We start from the raw sequence: 22,214 nt of genomic DNA on the forward strand, positions 1-22,214 counted from the left end.
TCCTCCAAACCCCCCCAGGTACAACTCCAGGTGTCCTGTAGTGTCTGAAATGTGTCCGAGTATGTGTGTGTGTGTGTGTGAGAGTGTGAGTGTGAGAGAGTGAGAAAGATGGAGAAAGTGTGTGTTAGTGGCTGTCCACCTGACAGTCCTCAGCACATGGATATGGTGACGTTGATGCCCAGGTTACCGTTCTCAGCGAACAGCTGCGCGATGGAGGTGTCAAACACTAGGCAGTCGCTGTTCATAATGGCCGTGGCGATGCCCTCGTGGATGGAGCGGGGCGTGGCCTCCCAGGTGAGCCGTCGCCGATGCCCGTTGAGCTCCAGGCGGTAGGCAAAGTTTTCTGCCTGCTTCCGCGTGCCGATCAGCTGCACGATGGCAAAGAACTGCTGGTGGCCGTCGTACTTCTCCTGCTTCTCCAGGACCAGCATAAAGTGGAAGCCGAAGCAGGATTGCATCATGACCCAGTCCACTGCCCCAGGCAGGTTAATGTCCGTGGCTAGGAACACTATGTCCTCGCCCTGCAGCGTGGTGATGGATTTGTGCTGGTGCATGAGGTGGGGCATGACCGCATCCAACGAGCCCTGCCACTTACAGGAGGCCCCTGGGCAGGGGCAGGAGTACGGCCGGAACTCACACAGCTCCTCGTGCTCCGCCTTGTCTGTGTGGGGCAGCGTCACCTCGCAGCCCGACGACGCATACTTGCAGGGGAACAGCACAGAGTTGGCCACCTTCTCCATGGCCAGGTTCCGGATGGAGCCCAGCGGGCCCCGGCAGGTGGGGCAGCAGGTGAGCTTGGGCCGGCAGTTGCTGCAGACCAGGTGGCCGCTCTGGCACTGCAGGATGGGGGGCAACACATAGTCGAAGCAGACGGGGCACTCAAACAGGCTGGCCAGGTCGCTGTTAGAGGCCGTAGTGCCAGACAGGGTGGGGACACGCTGGGAGGGGGCACACTTGGAGGTTCCTGTGGGCAGCGCTGTGGCGGTCTGGCGACTCATTTCTGTAGAGAAACACAGGGAGAACACAGGTTAAAGAGAGAGACACACACCAGGATAATAAATGAACTATACATTTGGTGTGGAGACAGGAGAATAGGTGAAAGTAGTGAGAGGACAAACGTAATAGTTTGCATGAGAGGCTTGACCAATCACAGATTCTTAAACAATAGTCATGGTTCATTCACATGCGCAAAGGTCATGTGGGCTTTATGTTATAAACTACAAATGTTCTACTGAAGCATGTCATGTAACAATTTCAAAAGGAATGTGATTGTGTGTAGAACAATTTGATGATCTAGTACAGCGGTATTAAACTCTTACCCTACGAGGTCCAGACTACTGCTGGTTCTCTGTTCTACCTGATAATTAATTGCACCCACCTGGTGTCCCAGGTCTAAATCAGTCCCTGATTAGAGGGGAATATATATTTTTTAAAGCAGTGGAACTGGCTTCAAGGCCCAGAATTGAATTTGAGGGATCTAGTATCTTGGAAAGACTAACATCATGCTTTATTTTTATGTGATTACTGTTCATTTGCACTGGTAGTTCACTGGCAACTGCCTTCTATTCAAACAGGATGAGAGGGTAGGGTAAACATAGTTACACTCAGTGCAAAGAAGAGTCTAAACAGGCTGAAGACAAAAAAAACAAAAAAAACAGAAGGGTACATAATGTATATGCAGCATACAGTGCATTCGGAAAGTATTCAGACCCCTTGACTTTTTCCATCTTTTGTTATGTTACAGCCTTATTCTAAAATGGATAAAATTGTCACCCCCCCCCTCAATCTAAAGACAATACCCCACAATGACAAGGCAAAAACAGGTTTAGAAATTTTTGCAAATGTATAAATAAATACAAACGGAAATATCACATTTACATAAGTATTCAGACCCTTTCCTCAGTAAATTGTTGAAGCACCTTTAGCAGCGATTATAGCCTTGAGTCTTCTTGGGTATGATGCTAAAAGCTTGGCACACCTGTATTGGGGGAGTCTCTCCCATTCTTCTCTACAGATCCTCTCAAGCGCTGTCAGGTTGGATGGGGAGTGTCGTTGCACAGCTATTTTCAGGTCTCTCCAGAGGTGTTTGATCGGGTTCAAGTCCGGGCTCTGGTTGGGCAACTCAAGGACATTCAGAGACTTGTCCCGAAGCCACTCCTGCGTTGTCTTGGCTGTGTGCTTATGGTCATTGTCCTGTTGGAAGGTGAACCTTCGCCCCCAGTCAGAGGTCCTGAGCAGGTTTTCATCAAGGATCTCTCTGTACTTTGCTCTGTTAATCTTTCCCTTGGCATTCAGGCCAAAGATATCAATCTGGGTTTCATCAGACCAGAGAATCTTGTTTCTCATGGTCTGAGAGTCCTTTAGGTGCCTTTTGGCAAACTCCAAGCTGGCTGTCATGTGCCTTTCACTGAGGAGAGGCTTCCGTCTGGCCACTCTACCATAAAGGCCTGATTGGTGGAGTGCTGCAGAGATGGTTGTCCTTCTGGAAGGTTCTCCCATCTCCACAAAGGAACTCTGGAGCTCTGTAAGAGTGACCATCGGGTTCTTGGTCAGAGAGGTGACAAAGGCCCTTCTCCCCCTATTGCTCAGTTTGGCTGGGTGGCCAGCTTTAGGAAGAGTCTTGGTGGTTCCAAACTTCTTCCATTGTCTCTGAGCTCTACGGACAATTCCTACAACCTCATGGCTTGGTTTTTGCTCTGACATTTTATTTGTCACATGCGCCGAATACAACAGGTGTAGACCTTACAGTGAAAAGTTTACTTACAAGCCCTTAACCAACAATGCAGTTTTAAAAGAAATACTTTTTATTATTCTTTGATCCCCTGCTGATTTTGTACGTTTGCCCACTGACAAAGAAATGATCAGTGTATAATTTTAATGGTAGGTTTATTTGAACAGTGAGAGACAGAATAACAACAAATAAAACCAGAAAAACGCATGTCAAAAATGTTATGAATTGATTTGCATTTTAATGAGGGAAATAAGTATTTGATCCCCTCTCAATCAGAAAGATTTCAAAAACACTCTTAAAGGGAGTGCTCCTAATCTCAGCTTGTTACCTGTATAAAAGACACCTGTCCACAGAAGCATTCAATCAATCAGATTCCAAACTCTCCACCATGGCCAAGACCAAAGAACTCTCCAAGGATGTCAGGGACAAGATTGTAGACCTACACAAGGCTGGAATGGGTTACAAGACCATCGGCAAGCAGCTTGGTGAGAAGGTGACAACAGTTGGTGCGAATATTCGCAAATCGAAGAAACATAAAATAACTGTCAATCTCCCTCGGGCTAGGGCTCCATGCAAGATCTCACCTCGTGGAGTTGCAATGATTATGGGAACGGTGAGGAATCAGCCCAGAACTACACGGGAGGATCTTGTCAATGATCTCAAGGCAGCTGGGACCATAGTCACCAAGAAAACGATTGGTAACACACTACGCCGTGAAGGACTGAAATCCTGCAGCGCCCGCAAGGTCCCCCTGCTCAAGAAAACACATATACATGCCCGTCTGAAGTTTGCCAATGAACATCTGAATGATTCAGAGGAGAACTGGGTGAAAGTGTTGTGGTCAGATGAGACCAACATCAAGCTCTTTGGCATCAACTCAACTCGGCGTGTTTGGAGGAGGAGGAGGAATGCTGCCTATGACCCCAAGAACACCATCCCCACCGTAAAACATGGAGGTGGAAACATTATGCTTTGGGGGTGTTTTTCTGCTAAGGGGACAGGACAACTTCACCGCATCAAAGGGACGATGGACGGGCCATGTACCGTCAAATCTTGGGTGAGAACCTCCTTCCCTTAGCCAGGGCATTGAAAATGGGTCGTGGATGGGTATTCCAGCATGACAATGACCCAAAACACATGGCCAAGGCAACAAAGGAGTGGCTCATGAAGAAGCACATTAAGGTCCTGGAGTGGCCTAGCCAGTCTCCAGACCTTAATCCCATAGAAAATCTGTGGAGTTAGCTGAAGGTTCAAGTTGCCAAACGTCAGCCTCGAAACCTTAAATGACTTGGAGAAGATCTGCAAAGAGGAGTGGGACAAAATCCCTCCTGAGATGTGTGCAAACCTGGTGGCCAACTACAAGAAACGTCTGACCTCTGTGATTGCCAACAAGGGTTTTGCCACCAAGTACTAAGTCATGTTTTGCAGAGGGGTCAAATACTTATTTCCCTTATTAAAATGCAAATCAATTTATAACATTTTTGACATGCGTTTTTCTGGATTTTTGTTGTTGTTATTCTGTCTCTCACTGTTCAAATAAACCTTCCATTAAAATGATAGACTGATCATTTCTTTGTCAGTGGGCAAAAGTACAAAATCAGCAGGGGATCAAATACTTTTTTCCCCTCACTGTATATATAAAAATAACAAATAATTAAAGAGCAGCAGTAAAAATAACAATAGCGAGTCAATGTGCGGGGGCACCGGTTAGTCGAGGTAATATGTACATGTAGGTAGAGTTATTAAAGTGACTATGCATAGATAATAAACCGAGAGTAGCAGCAGCGTAAAAGGGGCAGGGCAATGCAAATAGTCTGGGTAGCCATTTGATTAGATGTTCAGGAGTCTTATGGCTTGGGGGTAGAAGCTGTTTAGAAGCCTCTTGGACCTAGACTTGGCGCTCCGGTACCGCACAGTCAACTGTGGGACCTTTATATAGACATGCGTTTGCCTTTCCAAATGTCCAATCAATTGAATTTACCACAGGTGGACTCCAATCAAGTTGTAGAAACATAAAGGATGATCAATGGAAACAGGATGCACCTGAGCTCAATTTGGAGTCTCATAGCAAAGGGTCTGAATACTTATGTAAACAAGGCATCTGTTTTAGTTATACATTTGCAAACATTTCTAAAAACCTGTTTTCGCTTAGTCATTATGGGGTAGTGTGTAGATTGAGGAAAAACAATTATTTAATCCATTTTAGAATAAGGCTGTAACGTAACAAAATGTAGAAAAAGTCAAAGGGTCTGAATACTTTCTGAATGCACTGTATACTGTAGATCCCATGGACTTACTACGATCAATGAATACCTGACTAAAACAAACAGTAATGGCGATAGCTGTAGAGAGGTAGACTGAGACATGCGCTAGATTTCATATTCTCCATGTCGAGCCCCATGCCAAGTAAATGAACAGCGATATATGGTCAGGCATTTGGGCCTCTAGGAAGATGTGTGTTTTCACTGATTGTTGACATCCAGAGAGAAAACGGCATGTTCCTCCCCTAGCACAGCCCCAGTACAGTGGGCTGGCTGGGGCCTCCAGGCAGGCAGCCCTATACACTGATGGGCCTTTTCCCTCCCTCCCTCTGAGGGTCAGCCTGGAGGTTCTGTGATATGCCCATCTGTCTATAAAGCCTGACCAGCGAAGGGCAAGCACAGAGCTTGGGAGCTATTTCTGGCCCAGGAGAGCAACACAGATTAATGGTCGCATAAAAAAAGGAAAGATTCCATTCGGCAATGTGGACTAGGATTGATGCGAGAGCAGAGTACTAGCTTGCTTCCTGTCAGCTGTTCCCATAGTAACAGGCTGCGGTTGAGGGCTTTGTGGATGGGACGGCCCGCCGAGTGGAGGGAGGGCTTGATTTTCCCTGGGCCTGGCAGGAGCTGGGTGTGACTCACCCCTGGCCCTGCTGCTTTATATAACCCACAGCACAGCTCAGAGACTGGGAGACAGGCAGGAAGACAGCCATGATGGGGCACTATGCTCCAGCCAAAAAAGACATGGGAAATGGAGGGAAGCAAGGAAAGGGAGAGGGGGCAGACTGGGCAGCAGGGCTGTGCGTGTAGGTGTCATTAAGGCTGCCTGTAAACACATCTGCTCTGATAAAGCTCCACCTATTTATGGGCCATTTAGCGAGCTGCTCTGGATACACAAGCAACAACTGTGGACCAAATTAGCACAGAACACAACATGGCAAAGCCAAGACTAGTAGGGCTAAAACAAGAGCTGTGTGGGTGCTGAGAAAGCAGCTTGTTGAGATGGAACAATTGCAATTGGCTACTGTCTGGGCTGTAAGTGTGTGAGGTTTAGTATGTGGGCGTGAGTGAGCCCTTTAGCAAGAAGTCTGCAGTGACGGTAACAGTATCTGCCTGTGTGTGTGTTGCTGCAGCCTGCGTGAAGGCAGTGATGTGCTCCAGAGCAACAGCAGAAAAGGGAGATGCAGACAGCTCTTTAGTCTGTCTCCTGGAGGCTTTGGCACCAGCAGCCTCCTCTATTTTATTCCCTCATCCCAGTCTGTGCTGCCTGCCAGTGTCTGGCTGGATGCAGACTAGTGTTGTCACGATACCAGAATTGACTTCGATACCAGGTTTAGTATCACAACACTCGATACCACTGCAAAAAATGGCATATTAGCCAGTCACAGAATGACACTTGATCCAGACAGAAACTCAGCTACTGCTCTGTTCAATCGTTGGGCATCTTGAGATCAGTATCATTACATTTGAAAAAAAGATTTACATCAATTATTTTCTTACGCCAGTCATGTTTGACAAATACAATGAAGGATAATTAACAACTGTTAAATAGCCATCACTAGCCGGGTACCACCCGGCTACTCAACCCTGCACCTTTGAGGCTGCTGCCCTATCTACATAGACATGGAATCACTGGCCACTTTAAATAATGGAACACTAGTCACTTTAATAATGTTTACTACTCATCTCATATGTACAGTTGAAGTCAGATACCTTAGCCAAATACATTTAAACTCAGTTTTTCACAATTCCTGACATTTAATCCTAGTAAGAAATCACTGTCTTAGGTCAGTTAGGATCACCACTTTATTTTAAGAATGTGAAATGTCAGAATAATAGTAGAGAGAATGATTTATTTCAGCTTTTATTTCTTTCATCACATTCCCAGTTGGTCAGAAGTTTACATACACTCAATTAGTATTTTGTATCATTGCCTTTAAATTGTTTAACTTGGGTCAAACGTGTCAGGTAGCCTTCCACAAGCTTCCCACAATTAGTTGGGTGAATTTTGGCCCATTCCTCCTGACAGAGCTGGTGTAACTGAGTCAGGTTTGTAGGCCTCCTTGCTCGCACATGCTTTTTCAGTTCTGCCCACAAATGTTCTATAGGATTGAGGTCAGGGCTTTGATGGCCTCTCCAATACCTTGACTTTGTTGTCCTTAAGACATTTTGCCACAACTTTGGAAGTATGCTTGGGGTCATTGTCCATTTGGAAGACCCATTTGCAACCAAGCTTTAACTTCCTGACTGATGTCTTGAGATGTTGCTTCAATATATCCACATCATTTTCCTTCCTCATGATGCCATCTATTTTGTGAAGTGCACCAGTCCCTCCTGCAGCAAAGCACCCCCACAGCATGATGCTGCCACCCCCGTGCTTCACGGTTGGGATGGTGTTCTTTGGCTTGCAAGCACCCCCTTTTTCCTCCAAACATAACAATGGTCATTATGGCCAAACAGTTCAATTTTTGTTTCATCAGACCAGAGGACATTTCTCCAAAAAGTACGATCTTTGTCCCCACGTGCAGTTGCAAACCGTAGTCTGGCTTTTTTATGGCAGCTTTGGAGCAGTGGCTTCTTCCTTGCTGAGCGGCCTGTCAGGTTATGTTGATATAGGACTCGTTTTACTGTGGATTTTCGCACCAAAGTACGTTCATCTCTAGGAGACATAACGCGTCTCCTTCCTGAGCGGTATGAAGGCTGCGTGGTCCCATGGTGTTTATATTTGCATACTATTGTTTGTACAGATGAACGTGGTACCTTCAGGCGTTTGGAAATTGCTCCCAAGGATGAACCAGACTTGTGGAGGTCTACAATTATTTTTCTGAGGTCTTGGCTGATTTCTTTTGATTTTCTCATGATGTCAAGCAAAGAGGCACTGAGTTTGAAGGTAGGCCTTGAAATACAGTACACCTCAAATTGACTCAAATTATGTCAATTCGCCTATCAGAAGCCATGACATCATTTTTTGGAATTTTCCAAGCTGTTTAAAGGCACCGTCAACTTAGTGTATGTAAACTTCTGACCCACTGGAATTGTGATACAATAAGTGAAATAATCTGTCTGTAAATAATTGTTGGAAAAATTACTTGTGTCATGCACAAAGTAGATGTCCTAACCGACTTGCCAAAACTATAGTTTGTTAACAAGAAATTTGTGGAGTGGTTGAAAAAACAGGTTTTAATGACTCCAACCTAAGTGTATGTAAACTTACGACTTCAACTGTATATACTGTATTCTATTCTATTTAGTCAATGCCACTCAGACATTGCTCGTCCTAATATTTATATATTTCTTAATTCCATTATTTACTTTTAGATTTGTGTATTGTTAGATCCTAGCTCCAACAGTGCAGTAGTAACACAAGCATTTCGCTACACCCGCAATAACATCTGCTAAATATGTATGTGACCAATAAAATTTGATTTTACAGACAGTAGGTTGGGATTCGGTTGCGTTCGGACTCTCTCCTCCCATCCCGTGTGTTGGGAAGCTGGGGTGAATGGCACACGAGGAGGAGAGGCTCAATATGCCCCTCCAGATGGAGAGGAGTTGATTACTAAACCAGCTCAGGGTGATGGCCTCTCCTCAGTCTACCAATCACACTCACCGGGCCTTCATTAGATGACCTCTACAATCCTCCAAACACCTCCCCTGCTTTATCAAACAAGCTGCTTCCCTTGGGTTAACCCAAACACACACAGAAACACAAGAGAAAGAAAATGTTGCTTGCCTTCGTCCATAAGATTCCCAAATAAGGCTTTCTTCTTCTCTTGAAATGTGGGTAACTCTGAAAGGGGAGAGAGAAAATAGAGGTTAACTAGTGGAGTAAAAACAAAAACAAATCAAGTAAAATGGAGCCGAGGTAGCCATAGAAACACATCAATCAGCATCACTGCAGTCTCAGAGTTCTGTAAAGGCCCATATGCCCACCTTCTGTTCTCTGCAGGGCAACCATTCAGGGCCGGTCATGGTCAACAGTTCTAGCTATAGTATGAAGGTGGACATGTGTTGGGGACTGACTCAGACCTGCCCAAACATCACCGATACAAATGAAGTGTTGTTAAATCAGTGAGCTGTGGAAACAAAAATGCCATGGCTAGAGCGCTAATACTGAGCGCTCTTGGCCTCACACATTCTACTGGAAACCCACAGCTTTTATCATGCAATGGGTTAACAACACTAATGCAAAGTACATTACATGAAGCATCGATTTCCCCCTTTAGTCTATTCTCAGCACAACCTTTAAGCCTACTATCACATTACAACAACTAGAACTGGTTACATCCTAGCTAACTGACACTAACATTTAAATATTTTTACTAAAATCAGTCCACTGATTGAGGTCTTGATTGTGGTCCTCTGTTACTCAGTTGGTAGAGCATGGCGCTTGCAACGCCAGGACAGTGGGTTTGATGCCCGGGGACCACCTGCACGTAAAATGTATGCACACATGACTAAGCTGCATTGGATAAAAGCTTCTGCTAAATGGCATATATGATTAATATTGATCCACATTTCTGCACAGAACTCATGTCAGATCTTTTGTTTGATCATTTAGGCTACTTCCGGTCTAGCCCATTTGTTGAATCATGTCTTTGAGTGAGGGTAAATCTATGAATTCACGTCACTACCCCGTTAAAATATGACTTATCTAGGATGACGGCCGGTAAGGAGCACCAGAAACTAGCAGATGTAGGCTAAACCCAAAACAAACACTATTATGTGCTTCAGCAGCAGCCTCCTCCATGCAGGCGCCTGGCTTTGAGTCAGCGTGGCCTAGGAGAGGAGAGGTGGAGAGTCTCAGCCTGCCCCCCTACTGTAAACTCCGACTGCTGTTTACTGTCAAACACGCCGTCTGCATGTGCCCTCCACACACACTGCTGCAGGGGAGAGGAACACACACACACACACACACACACACCACTTTAAAGCACTCCAATAAAGTGCCGTAACATCCAAAACACAACAAAGAGGGAACAGATTGACAGAGTTGGCAACCATGACAATTGTTTGGTATGTTTGTACAGAGGGTCAGAAAACCAAATGCATTTCTACTTAACACAAACATGCCATTCTTTGTTCTCCACTCATGTCCAGTCTCACACCCCTGCATACACAAAGTATATAAAAAATTCCCTGCCCTTAGGATCTGCAGTGCCTTGCAGAAAACAAAGCCATGACTGGACAGATGTCAACACCGGTAGGTATTTTATGACACCACAATTGCACCCCAGGTATAGGAGGAGCAAGGGGAAGGGGGGGGCAAACATTCCATTCCAACAGACATTCTCACGGTAAATGAGCAGGGGAATATTTATGAGCCACCGAGTGTGCAAATAGGAAAATGTTACCTTTAGGTTTGTTGGCGGTTGTTCTAGCAGCTATGCACGTGAAGAGCTTGAGCACCCCCTTCCATGAGTTCATGGGCTGAACATTAGCTCTGCCCGACATAGGGAGAGTGTGAGGGAACTCTTCATTGCGATTTTTCCATAGAAACAAAAACAGCCCATAACCGAGAGCAGATCCTTTCCGGTCACTCTCCCTCTCTCTAGGGCTCTACTTAAACCCCCATCGGAAAACAGATGTACTACTGCACTCAGAGCCTGGGGGTCCAGGGCCAGACACCTTGGCGGGCTGGACGCCTCAAACAGAGCCAGACACTCCGATTCAGGCACTTCTTTCACCAGCACGGCAGAGGGCAGGAGGCTGGAGTCTTAAGAGCCAAAAATCCTCTTTTAAGTGCAGCCTAGGAAAAGGCCAAGGAAGGGTGGAGGAGCCACGGGTCGGAGGGGGACAAATAGAGAAGAAAAAAAATAAACACGTAGCTGTAATCCAGGAATGTTACAAGTATATCCAGCTCCCAGAGCCTAGCAGGCAGCGGCCTGCCCAGCCAGGGAAAGAAATGGAGCACGTTGAAGAGGAAGCTAAGGAAAACACTGGCAGTCTCCTTCTCCTGAAAGTGCAGTCAAACCCTGGTGTAAGTAACCACTCCCTACTGTATCCTCTGAGTGATCCAGTCAGTCAGTGGAGAAGTCAGCCGCTCCAGGCAGAGAGAGGGGGGGGGGGGATCTCCCAGGCAGGCAGTAGGGTGAAACAGACAGTCCTGGCTAAGCACCACAGAGCAGTCCCCCTTGCCTGACGCCTGCACTGCTCCCTGTAGGCTAAGGAGTCCAATGACTGGAGAGCGCATGCTCACGCTCTCCCCCACCCTCTTTCTCCCTTCTGAGGAGTGGGGCCCTTCTCCTGGGCTCAGCCCTTCTCAGATTACAGCTCCACCTCCAGTAGGGCTGACACCATCCTGCCTGCCTGCCTCCCTCCCTTCCTCTGACCACGCAGCCTAGACAAAGAAACTGGAGAGAGAGTCGAGAGCCGGAGAACACACAAGTACTGTTACTTACACTCAGTGACCCCCGGTCCCATAACAGCCTCACAGTGGAGTGGACACCCTAATCGCAAACACAGGTCAGAGTATACATTACAAATGCACAGCACAATGTTCAGAGTGGATAGCAAAAACACTACATAAACTCTTAACACACACAAGTCATGGACAGGGCTGTGACGGTCATGGAATTTTGGATGACTTATTGGTCAGCTAAATGACCGCGGTCACCGTTAACTGTTCGAATATTGTTTTGTAATTAAAAAAAATTTAAACACATTTTCTCCTCTGATCCTGAATCCATGCACTGCTACTGCAGGGAGGGGGATGTTGCCCAGGCAACTATAGACTCATTTGCTACAACACCTCGCTTGTTTCAGCAAGGAGCAACAAAGTTTGATCACGTTGTACAGCAGAAACTGACACAAACTGCACAAATTCCCGGCCGTCCCATCTTCAGTCAGTGGTTTGTTCCACACACACACAAAAAACTGGTTCTGATGGTTATTTTATTCTCATGATGGTCTTCGCCCATAACGGTTGGGTACACAGTTATATGGTAATTATGCCAGCCCTAGTCATGGAATGTGGAAATGTAACCGTTGTAGCTACTGTCTAATCCAAATAGACTTCCAATTAACTTATTCAGAGACATGCCCTGTCTTTGAGAGCAAAGTGAAACATCAGTATGACCAAAGTCAATCCTTAGAAGTCAAAGTACAGGTAGTCAGACCATTGGTCTCTCAATCATTCAGACCATCTAACTTAGACCAAACGTGTTGAAATAGGTTTCAGCAACAGGTATGATGGTATATCGTAAATTCTCTCATTAAGTGCTAGAACAGCAACAATACTTTACCATCTATTTCTATACTGACCTCATTACCAACCTAACAATACTAATAAACTGTCAATAAACTAGGCAGAAGGCACATTAACTGCACTTTCCTCCCCTCCCTGAATAATATTTGAAAGTGAGGTACTTGCTAGATTGTGATAAGACTGCTAGGTGAGACAAAGTAAGATGAATGCACTAATGTAAGTCGCTCTGGATAAGAGTGTTTGCTAAAATGTATTACAAACAGAGGTATTCTAACTACTAAAAACAGCTGGATATTCTTTGGCATCCTGCTACAGGCTGGTGAACAAAAGGTAACTCAAGAGGCAGGTGCCAGGCAGAGCACATAAAACAGCAGTAGCAGCATGCAAAAGGGTAGCTCTTATGGTTGTTCTTACAGTATAATGACTATTAAAGCCACATTCACAGTCATTTGGATATAGCCTAGCCCTTGGTTTAAAAGAATATGACTAAAAAAACCTTTGTCAAGCTTATTGTTAAAAAGGGAGGGAAGTGGCACATGCATTTTGATCTTAATGACAGCAGTGTCATAATACACTGCTCAAAAAAATTAAGGGAACACTAAAATAACACATCCTAGATCTGAATGAATGAAATAATCTTATTAAATACTTTTTTCTTTACATAGTTGAATGTGCTGACAACAAAATCACACAAAAATGATCAATGGAAATCAAATGTATCAACCCATGGAGGTCTGGATTTGGAGTCACCCTCAAAATTAAAGTGGGAAACCACACTACAGTCTGATCCAACTTTGATGTAATGTCCTTAAAACAAGTCAAAATGAGGCTCAGTAGTGTGTGTGGCCTCCACGTGCCTGTATGACCTCCCTACAACGCCTGGGCATGCTCCTGATGAGGTGGTGGATGGTCTCCTGAGGGATCTCCTCCCAGACCTGGACTAAAGCATCCGCCAACTCCTGGACAGTCTGTGTTGCAACGTGGCGTTGGTGGATGGAGCGAGACATGATGTCCCAGATGTGCTCAATTGGATTCAGGTCTGGGGAACGGGCGGGCCAGTCCATAGCATCAATGCCTTCCTCTTGCAGGAACTGCTGACACACTCCAGCCACATGAGGTCTAGCATTAGGAGGAACCCAGGGCCAACCGCACCAGCATATGGTCTCACAAGGGGTCTGAGGATCTCATCTCGGTACCTAATGGCAGTCAGGCTACCTCTGGCGAGCACATGGAGGGCTGTGCGGCCCCCCAAAGAAATGCCACCCCACACCATGACTGACCCACCGCCAAACCAGTCATGCTGGAGGATGTTGCAGGCAGCAGAACGTTCTCCACGGCGTCTCCAGACTCTGTCACGTCTGTCACATGTGCTCAGTGTGAACCTGCTTTCATCTGTGAAGAGCACAGGGCGCCAGTGGCGAATTTGCCAATCTTGGTGTTCTCTGGCAAATGCCATACGTCCTGCACAGTGTTGGGCTGTAAGCATAACCCCCACCTGTGGACGTCGGGCCCTCATAGAGTCTGTTTCTGACCGTTTGAGCAGACACATGCACATTTGTGGCCTGCTGGAGGTCATTTTGCAGGGCTCTGGCAGTGCTCCTCCTGCTCCTCCTTGCACAAAGGCGGAGGTAGCAGTCCTGCTGCTGGGTTGTTGCCCTCCTACGGCCTCCTCCACGTCTCCTGATGTACTGGCCTGTCTCCTGGTAGCGCCTCCATGCTCTGGACACTACGCTGACAGACACAGCAAACCTTCTTGCCACAGCTCGCATTGATGTGCCATCCTGGATGAGCTGCACTACCTGAGCCACTTGTGTGGGTTGTAGACTCCGCTACCACTAGAGTGAAAGCACCGCCAGCATTCAAAAGTGACCAAAACATCAGCCAGGAAGCATAGGAACTGAGAAGTGGTCTGTGGTCACCACCTGCAGAACCACTTCTTTATTGGGGGTGTCTTGCTAATTGCCTATAATTTCCACCTGTTGTCTATTCCATTTGCACAACAGCATGTGAAATTTATTGTCAATCAGTGTTGCTTCCTAAGTGGACAGTTTGATTTCACAGAAGTGTGATTGACTTGGAGTTACATTGTGTTTAAGTGTTCCCTTTATTTTTTTGAGCAGTGTATTTAGGCTACATCCAAGCTGTAGACACCTGCAAAAGGACAGAATGCATAGGACTCACAGCCAGGAGGATGCAAAACAGGTTGCCCAGTGGAAATGTACCATGGTTCTGCCACAAAAAACACCTTGACAACAATACCGAGACAAAGACAGAAAGACACTTTGGCTGACAAAGGCATTGCAGTAGTCTGATCAGACAGAGGGGCCTAGCCTACTTTCACTCTTGAATGCATCCATGGAAACACACCATTCCATGTACACAGCTGCAGTGACAACCCAATCCACCTCCTCATAAAGCAAGCACAGGCAACCCTCCTACCATGGCAGAGCAAACCAATACAAAACAACAACTCATCTAGGAGCAAGAATAACACAAAGGAACTAATTGTTTACTGACAGAGCAGGAAACTACGCTGCCCACAAACATAGCCATTAGCCAAACACAGTTTCAGGTTGGAGAAACTCCTAACAGAACCTAGCTCTCACATTTCAACTGCAAAAATAGTAGCCTGCTTTGTGACACCCCCGTCGCAAAAATATAATAATAGTTTCCTATACGCAGAAGTTTGCTTATGGTTTGCTCAACCCCAGAAACAGAGTAGTTATTCACTCAACATCCTGGTAGACAAGAGCAGCCTGGGCAAAGCAGCCAACTCACCCTGGACAGAAGAGCATTATTAGCAGAAGCATGTGTTGCCGTGGAGACGTTACATTGAGGGTTGGAATCTGAAGGCAGAAACACCCACCTTCAAACATCCAGCCCGCTCTTCTGCAAAACACACACACGTCCAGTAGCATGTTCATTAGGCCAATCTATGATGCAGGAGAGAGGGATTCTGCATCATAGATTGCCCTAAGAGCCAGTGAGTGAGTTACCAAACTGGACCTCCCGCTGCTAGAGACAGCTGTCAGCCTGTCACTATCTGGGTGTTACCATGTTCAATTCACTATGCATGTGCAGCTGCCAGCAAGTCAGGGAGCGACAAAGGACAGGCTACTACAGTCATGAAAACAGGCAGTCAGCCATTTAATTTATTAAACCAAGGCCAGACATAACACACCATCAATACTGGCAGTTTTTGGTGCATTTTTTCCAACCAACAGAGGTCTGAAACATTAGTCCTAAAAATAAGATTGTTAGGCTAAGTAAAATCACACAAACATAATACAAAGACAAGGTTCTCTGTCGTAGCTGATACATTGGACATGAGATGGATGCAGTGCACAATTACATCCAATCAAGGACGTAAGGAAATCAGAAAAAGTATTTGCAGAATTGTATCAACAAATCACAACAATAGCACGATTGGCAAATAGCTCCTTTGAATGACCAGTTTCCTTGAAATACGTAGACATGTAGCTACAGAATGTACACCTGATAATGTGATATAACCAAAGATCTTTGGTATCCCTTACTGGGCGTTACAGGTTGGCCTATACCAAAACTTTGGCATAGATTTTAACTAACCTGGTATTGGAGATACAGGTTTGGCTGAATCGAACGAAGATGGTGTCTTTTAAAATGTATGTGTCCAGTTGCAGGTGGTTCGTTTTAATTTAGAAAATAAATAAAATGTTTTTCTCCATGAAGTAATCCAACAATGTGTACGCCACCATCTTGTCGATTTCAAATCTTCCATCACCCCTGATCGAGACAGGTCAGTGTCATGACATGCAGCACTTTGGGGTGGACCCACCTGTTTCAATCAAAGAGAGAAGATTTGAAAATACAAGATGGTGACGTACACATTTTTGGATTACGTCATGGAGCAAAAAAACTGATTTTAATAAATTATATATATATTGTTTTATCTAACGATCCACCTGCAACTAGACATTAACATTTTAGAACATACACTACATCGCCAAAAGTATGTGGAAACCCCTTCAAATTAGTGGATTCGGCTATTCAGCCACAGCCATGGCTGACAGGTGTATAAAATTGAGCACACCGCCATGCAATCTCCATAGACAAACATTGTCAGTAGAACGGCCTGTACTGAAGAGCTCAGTGACTTTCAACTTAGCACCATCATAGGATGCCACCTTTCCAACAAGTCAGTTCGTCAAATTTCTGCCCTGCTAGAGCTGCCCCGGTCAACTGTAAGTGCTGTTATTGTTGAAATGTCTAGGAGCAACAACTGCTCAGCCGCGAAGTGGTAGGCCACACAAGCTCACAGAACGGGACTGCCGAGTGCTGAAGCGCATAGCATGTAAAAAATTGTCTTCCCTCGGTTGCAACACTCACTACAGAGTTCCAAACTGTCTCTGGAAGCAACGTCAGCACAAGAACTGTTCGTCTGGAGCTACATGAAATGGGTTTCCATGGCCGAGCAGCCGCACACAAGCCTAAGATCACCATGCGCAATGCCAAGCGTCGGCTGGAGTGGTGTAAAGCTCGCCGCCATTGGTCTCTGGAGAAGTGGAAATGCGTTCTCTGGAGTGATGAATCAAGCTTCACCATCTGGCAGTCCGACCGACTAATCTGGGTTTGGCGGATGCCAGGAGAAGGCAACCTGCCCCAATGCATAGTGCCAACTGTAAAGTTTGGTGGAGGAGGAGTAATTGTCTGGGGCTGTTTTTCACGGTTCGGGCTAGGCCGCTTAAGTTCCAGTGAAGGGAAATCTTAACACTACAGCATACAACGACATTCTAGACGATTCTGTGCTTCCAACTTTGTGGCAACAGTTTGGGGAAGGCCCTTTCCTGTTCCAGCATGACAATGCCCCCGTGCACAAAGCGAGGTCCATACAGAAATGGTTTGTCGAGATCGGTGGAAGAACTTGACTGGCCTGCACAGAGCCCTGACCTCAACCCCATCAAACCCCTTTGGGATTAATTGGAACGCCAACTGCGAGTCAGGCCTAATCGCCCAACCTCACTAATGCTTGTGGCTGAATGGAAGCAAGTCCTTGCAGAAATGTTCCAACATGTAGTGGAAAGCCTTCCCAGAAGAGTGGAGGCTGTTACAGCAGTAAAGGGGGGACCATGATTTTGGAATGAGATGTTCAACGAGCATATGTCCACATAATTTTGGTCATATAGTGTATATTTATATTCCCGCGTGGTGCAGTGGTTTAAGGCACTGCATCGCAGTGCTAGCTGTGCCACTAGAGATCCTGGTTCGAATTCAGGCTCTGTCGTAGCCGGCCGCGACCGGGAGACCCATGGGGCGGCGCACAATTGCCGTGCGGTAGCAGAGAGAACAGTCTATGACTAGGGTGGCTGGAGTCTTTGACAATTTTTAGGGCCTTCCTCTGACACCGCCTGGTATATAGGTCCTGGATGGCAGGAAGCTTGGCCCCAGTGATGTACTGGGCCGTACGCACTACCCTCTGTAGTACCTTGCGGTCGGAGGCAGAGCAGTCGCCATACCAGGCAGCGATGCAACCAGTCAGGATGCTCTCGATGGTGCAGCTGTAGAACTTTGAGGATCTGAGGACCCATGCCAAGTCTCCTGAGGGGGAATCTGCTTTGTCGTACCCTCTTCATGACAGTATTGGTGTGTTTGACCCATTATATAGTTTGTTGGTGATGTGGACACCAAGGAACTTGAAGCTCTCAACCTGTTCCACTTCAGCCCCGTCAATGAGAATGGGGGCGTGCTCAGTCTTCTTTTTTCCCCCTGTAGTCCACAATCATCTCCTTTGTCTTGATCACGTTGAGGGAGAGGTTATTATCCTGGCACCACACGACCAGGTCTCGGACCTCCTCCCTATAGGCTGTCTCATCGTTGTCGGTGATCAGGCCTACCACTGTTGTTGTCGGCAAACGATGGTGTTGGAGTCGTGCCTGGCCATGCAGTCATGGGTGAACAGGGAGTACAGGAGGGGCCCCCGTGTTGAGGATCAGCGTGGCAGATGTGTTGTTACCTACCCTTACCACCTGGGGGCGGTCCGTCAGGAAGTCCAGGATCCAGTTGCAGAGGGAGGTGTTTAGTCCCAGGATCCTTAGCTTAGTGATGAGCATTGAGGGCACTATGGTGTTGAACGCTGAGCTGTAATCAATGAATAGCATTCTCACATAGGTGTTCCTCTTGTCCAGGTGGGAAAGGGCAGTGTGGAGTGCAATAGAGATTGCATTATCTGTGGATCTGTTGGGGCGGTATGCAAATTGGAGTGGGTCTAGGGTTTCTGGGATAATGCTGTTGATGTGAGCCATGACCAGCCTTTCAAAGCACTTCATGGCTACAGACGTGAGTTCTATGGGTCGGTAGTCATTTAGTCAGGTTATCTTAGTGTTTTTGGGAACAGGGACTATGGTGGTCTGCTTGAAACATGTTGGTATTACAGACTCAGTAAGGGACATGTTGAAAATGTCAGTGAAGACATGCTGACCAACACTCTTAAAAACAATGTTGTATGATGGGAAATTAACCTAAACCACTCATACTTTCCAGGCATAGTTAATTTTTATATCACTCAAATATCCAATTACTGGTGGCATTTGAGAGACATATGGCGAGGCTACTCTCACGTACTGTATCTGAAATTACATGCTTACTGATCATGAAAAGCATGCTAAATCTGCACTATTGTTTTGCATGGAATTATCGTAAGTGTGTCGTTCTGACTATGCTCTTCAAGAGATCATGATATGCAAAACCAAATAATTAACATTTACTTCACAAGCCCTTGAACGGCACGGAGTTGTCAATGGTTTTAGAGGAGCTGGGGATCTCCTTGCACCCAGCAGCCTAATCGAATGCTCTGCACCGTATGGTGATGTTTTATTGACAACGACCTGCTATATTTTCAGAGGAAAATATGCTATATTCTGATTTCAAGATTTATGCAGAAACACGGGATTAGGAATATAAAGTAAAGGTTGACAGAAGTGATGCTGCACCTGCCACATCTGATTGGACTAGTCTTCAATCAAATCAGGTTGGAACGCGCCCATTCATGTCAGCGTAACACTGACAAATTACATCGCTAAGTTAAGACATTTTCGACATTCAAAAAATTAGCAAACAAGTGTTAGGTTGCAAGGTAGGTATATTCAACAAACTAGCTATGAAGGCCCAGCCTCTGCGAACAAATCTGCTGAGACGATGTCGTCACCATAGCAAATGTATGCGCTAGCTACAACAAACAAATCAATTAAGCGCATTTGACTCGTTAGCTAGCAGCTAGTTAGCCAACATTGCTTCACAAAACCGCAAAATGTTCACTTGCTACGTAAACTAGGTAACGTTACCTGACAATTTCGGTAAATGGCATGAGTTGACAGCCAATTTTGGTATGGCATGGGAGCCAGCTTTCTTACTAGCTAGCTACTGTAACGTTAGCTAGTTGTTAAGTAGTGAATAGAGCGCGGCCTACCCGAATGTAGCCAATACTAGGCAGCTAGCTAACATTAGTTAGCTACTGTACTGTAGCTAGGTTAGATTACCTAGCTAGGTAATACAGCAAGGCCTCCTCTGTGATGAACGGAAGTATCACTTAACCGTCCACATATCTAGTTAGCTAGTTAACCAGTTCATTTAACGTTACCCAGCAGATCTAGTTTACGACGTCAAGTAGGTTACGTTAGCTATCTAACGTCACCTAAGATAGCTGAACTTGCTATTAAGAAGATGGCTAACTACGTTAGCTTGGCGTTAGCATCCGTGTTGTTTTTCGAGTACATCCCGGTAAAACATCCGCACTCCTTACCTTTGATTAAATATCCTTTTAATATTGTAGCTAGCTACCGCGACGTAATCCACAAGGGATTCCGCTCCAATTCTACAGTCCTTCACTCGTTAGCTACAGTGTTTCCACATTTGCGCTGTACTGGAGACGAGACGCCTATCGTCCAAGTACTCACCGGCCTCAGGACCGCGCACAGTTGTTGAAATAGTTTCTCACGAGAGCGCGCGCTTTAGCAACATGAATGCACTAATGGTTGTAGTAGGCGTCATGACAAAATCTCTACAGTTTTCAAACAGTAGCAGCTAATATGGTATTCGGCTTTATTTGTGAGCATAATCTACCACACTCTGCATTTACTTGGGCTACTAAACCACTCATTCTCCTGTAATGGAACCACTGTAATGTAAATTGGAAAGTGGAAATAAAAAAAGGCCTATGGCTATGCCGTGTTGGGTAGTCTACTTTCTAAATGTAATCCGTTAGTTACTAGTTACCTGTCCAAAATTGTAATCAGCAACGTAACTTTTGGATTACCCAAACTCAGTAATGTAATCTGATTACTTTCCCCTTAAGCGCATTAGAAGAGGACAAAAAGGATCCATCAAACACATTTGGTGTGTCATCATAGTGGTCTCTGACTTGTGGTCAGACTCACTCAGGTGCAACAAACTTAAACTTGCGGCTTTTTTCAATGCTGAATTGAATATCACTGAGAAAACAGAAAGGTGTCATAATGTATTTTTTCGACAAACATCCTCTCTGAATTTGAAAGTAATCCAAGTAATCATCTAGTTTTTCAAAAGTATCTGTAATCTGATTACAATAGTTTAGCTGTAATGTAACTGATTACATTTATAGTTTTATTTTATTTATTTCATGTAATCAGCTACTCCCCAGCCCTGTGTGTAGGTCCTTGGGAAAGCATTAGAATTTACTCTGATCTGTATTTGAAAGTGTTCAACGCTGTAATCAGTTACGTTACCAGCAAAAATATTGTAATCAGATTACAGATACTTTTGAAAATCTAGATGATTACTTCTTGGATTTATTTTAAATTCAGAAAAGATGTTTGCGAAAAAATACATTATGACACCTTTCTGTTTTCTCAATTATATTCAATTCAGCATTGAAAAAAGGCACAAGTTTAAGTTTTGTTCCACCAGAGACCACTATGATGACACACCAAATGCGTTTGATGGATAATTTTTGTCTTCTTCTAATCCCTCTTCAGGGCAAAGTAATCCAAAAGGAACTGAAAGTAATCAGATTATGTTATTGAGTTTGGGTAATGTAAAAGTTACGTTACTGATTACAATTTTGGACAGGTAACTAGTAACTAATGGATTATATTTAGAAAGTAACCTACCCAACACTGTCAGTTAGCCTACTATTATGACTCAGCTCAACCGGACTTCACCTATATGTTCAGAACACAAAGAACATTAGAGTCCAAGGTCAACAAAGACAGGTGGACTGAACCTCTCCCCCCTCTCCCACCCTCTCTCTGTCTTGTTTACTTGGTTTCAAGGAAATGCAAATGACTTACAAGTTTACTTCAAACAAAACAGAAGCCTCTGCAAGTGCAATACAGGTACTGTTAGTTAATGGAAGTTGGAACTCTTGGATCTTGGATCTGGAATTCATTGCACACTCTCATTTTATCATTATTTCTGTGCTCTTTCCAGCAAAAGAATTTGCCTGCTCAGCCACTGACAGGATATTACATCAGTGTTGGCAGCTTTGCAGCAGATGGATGGACTATAGTCGGAGGCTTTGTAACCCCTCCTTTGGCCTTGGCTTGAAAACCAGGTTATGAAGTGAGGAAAATACACTGAGAGGTCAGATCAGTGTGTACAGTTCATAGCCCTTTTAATCTGAATGAAGTGACACACAACAACAAAGATAATGAATAGCTTACTGTAGATACAATTCTGGTGACCTGGGGACAACGGCGGTGGTAACAAGTCTAGCGAATCTAAACATTCTTATTAGATCCAAGTTGACTCTGTGCACATAGTGCTGCTGCAAATATCTTTGGTTGTCTGCAACAACAAAACAAGCTGAACTGTGATGTTCCCCTCTGGATCCAATTTCTACATTTACATTTACGTTTAAGTCATTAGCAGACGCTCTTAGCGACTTACAAATTGGTGCATTCAACTTAGGATAGCCAGTGGGACAACCACTCCTTTTTTAATTTATTTTTATATTTTTTATATTTTTTTCATTTTTGAGGGGGGGGGGGTAGAAGGATGTATT

The 22,214-nt window shown here is 45.2% G+C and overlaps 1 protein-coding gene across 7 annotated transcripts; it reads right to left on the reverse strand.

Annotated features, from left to right (window-relative positions):
- siah1 (siah E3 ubiquitin protein ligase 1) lies at window positions 1-20,159 on the reverse strand. 7 transcript variants are annotated; one of them, XM_041837336.2, is made up of 5 exons: window positions 10,347-10,435; window positions 9,316-9,875; window positions 8,926-9,021; window positions 8,726-8,782; window positions 1-1,000 (listed from the first exon to the last, which is right to left on the reverse strand). In XM_041837336.2, exons 3-5 carry the CDS (start codon window positions 8,948-8,950, stop codon window positions 150-152), a joined length of 933 nt encoding a protein of 310 aa, XP_041693270.1. In that variant the 5' UTR covers window positions 8,951-9,021; window positions 9,316-9,875; window positions 10,347-10,435; the 3' UTR covers window positions 1-149. The 7 variants fall into 7 exon arrangements, with proteins under 7 accessions (XP_041693270.1, XP_041693268.1, XP_041693271.1 ...); XM_041837334.2 differs by having other exon boundaries at window positions 9,300-9,875; XM_041837337.2 differs by lacking the exons at window positions 9,316-9,875; window positions 10,347-10,435 and adding an exon at window positions 19,977-20,159.
- Window positions 20,160-22,214: the final 2,055 nt, after the last annotated feature.

The sequence above is a fragment of the Coregonus clupeaformis genome, chromosome 19, assembly GCF_020615455.1.
Source record: "Coregonus clupeaformis isolate EN_2021a chromosome 19, ASM2061545v1, whole genome shotgun sequence".
In the NCBI taxonomy this organism is placed as follows: domain Eukaryota; kingdom Metazoa; phylum Chordata; class Actinopteri; order Salmoniformes; family Salmonidae; genus Coregonus; species Coregonus clupeaformis.

Excerpts from the sequence above, each read along its gene's own strand:
- siah1 (XM_041837332.2), bottom strand. The coding sequence starts at position 10,446 with ATGTCGGGCAGAGCTAATGTTCAGCCCATGAACTCATGGAAGGGGGTG. Across the intron at positions 8,783-10,346 it reads AACCGCCAACAAACCTAAAG|AGTTACCCACATTTCAAGAG; the intron begins GTAACATTTTCC and ends CTCCCCTTTCAG. Across the intron at positions 1,001-8,725 it reads TGGGAATCTTATGGACGAAG|AAATGAGTCGCCAGACCGCC; the intron begins GCAAGCAACATT and ends GTTTCTCTACAG.